This window comes from Apis dorsata, unplaced genomic scaffold (assembly GCF_000469605.1).
Source record: "Apis dorsata unplaced genomic scaffold, Apis dorsata 1.3 scaffold_667, whole genome shotgun sequence".
In the NCBI taxonomy this organism is placed as follows: Eukaryota; Metazoa; Arthropoda; class Insecta; order Hymenoptera; family Apidae; genus Apis; species Apis dorsata.
In genome coordinates, this window is record NW_006263852.1 from 194204 (window position 1) to 200027 (window position 5824).

The window sequence follows — 5824 nt, forward strand, 5'->3', positions numbered from 1 at the left end:
TTTACATTCTATATATACAATACATTAAAAAATTTTAAAAATAGTAAAACTTATAAAAATAGTAAAGATGTATTATATATATATATATATATAGATATTGTAGATTTGTATATTTGAGCATTTTTGAAAGATCAATTTTAGAGATCAAAACAAATAGAAAAATTGATATAATCTTAATTGAGATTTATTTATTAAATTATAAATAATTTATGTTTACATTAAATAATGTAAGATGATATTATGATGAAAAAATGAAAATTATCTTATTCTATTATTGTCTTCATCTAATATAAATTTAAATTGCTTATAACTTAATAAATAAGCCCTAATAATATTTATATAAATATATATAATAACTTTTGTTATTATATTTGTTTTGACCTGAAAGAATCAATCTCTCAATTGCATAAATATATATTAATTATAAATAAATATTTATATCATATTTTCAGTGAATGTTGTATATAATTAAAATTATTAATTATAAAATTAATTTGAGAATACGATTTAAATTTGAGAAATTCTAATAATAATAAACATCATAGAGATAGCTTACTACTAGATCATCTGTCTTTATTTCTAAATCTTTTTCCTGTTTAATGGACATGTTCGCTTGCTCAGAGTCCACTTGCATTTTCTCTTCACCTTTCTTTTTTCTCCTTTCGTGATCTAGTTGTTTCATCAATTTTTTGCTCCTGGATGATTTCTTCACTTTAAAAACTTCTCCATCATCCGCTGAAAATTAAATTATTAGATTTTATTATGAAAATAAATAATATAAAAATATAATATATTATAATATATTTAAATAAACAAAATAATAATAAAATATTTTAAATCTATTTAAAAAATTTTACAATGGTTTAATATAATATTGATATTACATTATGTTATATTATATAATGTAATATAATATTTAATTTTTTAATATTAAAAATAAAATTATTTATTATAAAAAAATATTTTTTCTTATAAGAAATTATAATATAATAATTTTATATTATTAAATATACTATTTATTCAATCATTTTTAGAAATAATAATATTTCTATTATCCGTTTTTACTATTAATTTGACTAATAAATTGAAAATTTAATTAATTTAATTATTAATTTAATTAATAACATTTTTTCTGTTTTATGATTTTAATTTAATAAATATAAAAATTTTAATTTTAATATCATAATCATTTTCCTTAAGTAAAATTATTATTAAAAATAATTAAGTTACTATATATAAAAAAATCTGAAATACATATTTTATATATTTTATAATAAGTATATATATATATATATATATGTGTGTGTGTGTGTGTGTGTATAATTTTCCAATTATATTTCCAAAAAATTACCTTCTTCTAGCTCCTCTCCAAAACTGAGGAGCGTCTGCTTTGGCTTATCCTTCTTCTTTGTTTTTGACTTTATAGGCTGGGTATCCTCCACTTCCATCCTATTTTCATTATCCTCATCGTCGTCGTTGAAAGGTCGACGGCGGATGTTTCTCTTCGGTTTATTAAATAATGACATTGTCCTTAACATCAACCAGTCTGTTTAAACTATTTGCACATATACTATTCTTAGGTTAACTTCTTAAATGACTAATGTTAAAAAAATAATTCGAAATTTCATAGCATATAAGCTAATATAACAAAAAATATTATAAAATATGTGATTATGCCTTCACACGATGGATACTAAACTTATAAATATGAGATTGATCAAAAAAATGCAACACCTTTGTGAAATTGTGATATGAATTATATGCTGAATATGAAACGTTGTAAGATAAGTTCGAAGTTTCGAAGTTAAGCTTCTAAAACTTGTATACATGAATTGCATTTCACTGTTTGAGTTACTGATTGGCTTTCAGTCTTCTTGTACTTTATATATATTACAATATATATAAATATATATTTTTAATTTTTAAAATAAATTTTTATTTTTTTTGTAATTAATTTAGTTTTATAACATTACAAATGTTTATTTCTTATTTATATTAAGATTATTATTTTATATTAAATTTTCAATTATTTTATATTAGACTTTATTAACAGTAAATGTAATTTAAAAAAAAAATACTATAGCATTATCAGTGTAGACAACTTTTACTATGATTTTAAAATTTACTAGAAACAATATATGAAGAATCATTTTATAAAAAGAAACAAAAATTTAATTTTAATAATAATATTTATAATATAAGTATGTAAAGTAATTTATAATATAAGTATGTTTTATTTATTTATTTATTTTGCATTAATTAATATATTAATATATTATAAAATTTATCTATTTTAATATTTATAATTTATATTACAGATAATATAACAAATATGAAAGATCATGTGTGTGTCGATATTCACGGTCATCATACCGATATTATTTTGAAAGTTTACAGGTAATATTAATTTTTTATATAATACAATATAAGTTTATTATACATAATAAGTTATAAACAAATATTATATATGTAAGAAAACAATGAATTTAGACTATTTAATTTTTTAAATCCATAATTAAAATTATTAATATATTAATATATTTGTTTTTTTTAGTAACCGTTTATTGTTAATTGTAACACAATTTAAAAAATTTGGATCACTAATATCTATAAGTCGTGGATCTTCATTTAATCAATACAATAATAGTATATATTCTACTAAGTAAATATTATTATTATTATTATATTTATAATTTTAAATTATTTTATTTTAAATTAAATAATTTATTTTAGGGTATTATTTGGAAAAGATGATGTTGAAGTTATAGCAGCTGCCCGCTATATAACAGAACAGATTAATACAGATAAACCATTATTAATTTCAATATCTTTGAAAAATTATGATTCAAATATTTTGAAAACAATAGTTACTACTATAAATAATATGATAGCATAATAATATTATAAAGAAATAAATTAAATATGAGTTTAATATTTGGTCAATTAGTTATAGGTCCACCTGGAAGTGGAAAAACTACATATTGTCATGCAATGGCTAAATTTTTAGAAAAACTTGGGAGAAAAGTAGCTATTATTAATATTGGTAAAAAATAAACAATAATTATTATAATTGAAAATACAAATTTAAAAAATATTTAAAATATTTAAATGACAACATTATATTTTTAGATCCTGCAAATGAAAACATGGAATATTCACCTATAATAAATATATCTGAATTGATAAAACATGAAGAAGTGATGTCACATTATGGACTTGGTCCAAATGGCGCATTAGTTTATTGTATGGAATTTTTAGAAGCTAATATTAAGTGGTTAATTACAAAAGTTTTAAATCTAAAAGATCATTATCTTATATTTGATTGTCCAGGACAGGTATATTTTTATATTCATATATAAATATTATTAAAATATTTCACATTTATTGTTAATATTTATTTACAGGTTGAATTATATACACATCATAAATCAGTTAGTATAATTGCAGAAAAATTAGGACAAAATTTAATAAGATTATGTAGTGTACATCTTGTTGATTCTCATCACTGTAGTGATGCTGGTAATTTTTATAATCATAATTCTATGAACAAACTTTTATTTTATTTTTAATATATTAAAATATGTTATATTTTTGAATTACAGGTAAATATTTATCTTCCTTAATTCTTTGTACAACGACTATGTTAAAATTAGGTTTACCTCATATTAATGTGATGACCAAATTTGATGAAATGAAAAAATTTAAACATTGCTTAGATTTTAATATAGATTTTTATACTGAAGTATTGGATTTAAAATATTTGCTAGATAAATTGGATGAAAATCCATTTACATCAAAGTAAGATTCCTTATTGAGTATTTTAATTTTAATATTTATTTTTAATAAATTTGTATAAATAAATAAGTTCAATTATAAAAATATATTCTGAATATTTAATAATTTTAGATACAAGAAACTAAATGCAGCTTTTGTGTCATTAATAGAGGATTACAGTCTTGTCAGTTTTATACCATTAGATATTTCTAATCAAGCACTGTTATTACAAGTAAAAAATGCAGTGGATAAAGCTAATGGATATATATTTGGTGGAAATGAACCTCAAGATGTTCAAACTTTACTTGCTTGTGCTGTAGGAGCAGTGAGTGAAACTGAAAAAATATCTACAATAGATACATATTTTTAAAATATTTTTTTTAAGTTTTTTGTTTATTTTATAAAAATCAATTAATTTCATTATTATATCTGTATATTCTATTATATATTAATAAAACTTTGCTATATATTAAATAAAATATAAATTAAATTAATAAATATTTTTACACACTTATTAATTTTTTATAACTAATCTGTTTGGCTAACAAATATTTGTGTTAAATCATCATAATCATATACCCTATTCAAAAATGTGTCCTTTAATTTTAATCCTGAAATTGTCTAAAATATATATATTATTATTAAATATATTAAAATATTTATAATATATTAAATATTAATATAATATATTAAAATATTTATATAAAAATACTTACTATAATACCACTACGTAATGCAATTAAACATAAAGGAATATCTATTGAAACACCAGGTTTTAATGTTCCTATCATTGTATTAGATATTCCACACCATGCTATAGAATTATTTGATTCCAAAATTAACATTAAATCCATACTTCTTTCTCTAATAATAATGAAATAAAATTTAATTTTATTAATAATTTTAATTAAAATATTGAAATTTAGATTAATATTAATTGGAATTCTAAATCATTTTTTTAATTTAATTTTTCATACATATATGATATAAATACTTACGACGTATTTATTATATGACAATTAAAATTCATCATTTGTTCAAGATAAACTGTAAGAGGAATATTTTTCATGGTAACTCGTATATCACCATATTCAGGTGCCTAAAATTAAATTAAGAATTAAATTAAGGATAAAAACAAAATAAATTACAAATAAAATTGTAAAAAAACAAACCATTCTTTGTAATTGACTTGTTTGTAATCTTCCTCTTTCTCCCAAGTTACTTCTCCAAACAATATCTAATTTTCCAATATTTGTTGCATTATGCATCATTTTTGGATCTTTCAATAAACTTATTTGTGGTTTTAAACAATATAAATACTGTCTGCTACAATCAGTATCTAATATATTAACTGATCCATAAATAGACTCTCCTTTTTCATTTGTATTTAATGTTGATACTGAAAATATAAAAATGATTATCATATTTATTTAAATTTATAATATTTAAAAAAAAAATCATTCATAAAAATTATACTTACCACTAAATAAATGAGATGATTCAAGTGAAACTTTTTCTAAACAAATTGGACCAGCTGTAAGATTCTGTATTTGTGCTTCAAGATATACTTCATCTGACTTTAAAAAAAATTAAAATTGTCAAAAAATATTATTTTAAACAAATGTATAAGTAATTGATTAAATATAATATTTTATCAAATTATTACCTCTGCATTATAAAATTTTGTTTTAACATCTAATGGTTTTACTACTTGAAATTTAAAATATTTTCTAAATGATTGTGCAGTATTACCTAAATTTACAGGAGTATAACTAACTTCACATACTAGTCTAGAAAATTATATATATTACTAATTATTTACCAAAGATATTACATAACTTGAAATTTTACTAATAAAATATTCTTACATATGTGTGCCTATTTCTTTTACTTCATGATGTATAACTTCATCAACTGTATTATCAGGTGCTAAATCTTTCATTTCTCCACTATTACCACAAAGAGATATAATTTGAGTACTTGTTTGTAAGTCTGCCTGAAATAAATTATTATTAATAATTTATATATATATATATATATATATATATAT

General features: G+C 19.3%; 3 protein-coding genes across 5 annotated transcripts in view; 1 reads left to right on the forward strand and 2 right to left on the reverse strand.

Annotated features, from left to right (window-relative positions):
• The window catches only part of LOC102671822 (PAX3- and PAX7-binding protein 1), a 7720-nt gene extending 5833 nt beyond the window's left edge, over positions 1–1887 (reverse strand). The window contains exons 1-3 of the mRNA XM_006622133.2: positions 1735–1887; positions 1352–1530; positions 557–735 (exon numbers count right to left, since the gene is read on the reverse strand). Of these exons, the coding sequence (XP_006622196.1) occupies positions 557–735; positions 1352–1530; positions 1735–1838 (462 nt within the window). The 5' untranslated portion in view covers positions 1839–1887. The remainder of the gene's footprint in view (positions 1–556; positions 736–1351; positions 1531–1734) is intronic.
• The window catches only part of LOC102671960 (GPN-loop GTPase 2), an 11489-nt gene extending 7201 nt beyond the window's left edge, over positions 1–4288 (forward strand). Inside the window, exons 1-8 of one of the 3 annotated variants that reach the window (XM_031513561.1) lie at positions 2124–2201; positions 2319–2397; positions 2555–2662; positions 2734–3043; positions 3130–3335; positions 3405–3519; positions 3603–3798; positions 3907–4288. In XM_031513561.1, coding sequence (XP_031369421.1) covers positions 2923–3043; positions 3130–3335; positions 3405–3519; positions 3603–3798; positions 3907–4144 — 876 coding nt within the window. In that variant the 5' untranslated portion in view covers positions 2124–2201; positions 2319–2397; positions 2555–2662; positions 2734–2922 and the 3' untranslated portion in view covers positions 4145–4288. Of the gene's footprint in view, positions 1–2123; positions 2202–2318; positions 2398–2554; positions 2663–2733; positions 3044–3129; positions 3336–3404; positions 3520–3602; positions 3799–3906 lie in introns of those variants that run through there. The other 2 variants (XM_006622134.1, XM_006622135.1) reach the window with 2 other exon arrangements.
• Positions 3964–5824, reverse strand: part of LOC102671678 (trafficking protein particle complex subunit 13) — a 2918-nt gene continuing 1057 nt past the window's right edge. Inside the window, exons 3-9 of the mRNA XM_006622132.2 lie at positions 5643–5796; positions 5441–5564; positions 5255–5351; positions 4947–5173; positions 4773–4873; positions 4491–4638; positions 3964–4395 (exon numbers count right to left, since the gene is read on the reverse strand). Coding sequence (XP_006622195.1) covers positions 4303–4395; positions 4491–4638; positions 4773–4873; positions 4947–5173; positions 5255–5351; positions 5441–5564; positions 5643–5796 — 944 coding nt within the window. The 3' untranslated portion in view covers positions 3964–4302. The remainder of the gene's footprint in view (positions 4396–4490; positions 4639–4772; positions 4874–4946; positions 5174–5254; positions 5352–5440; positions 5565–5642; positions 5797–5824) is intronic.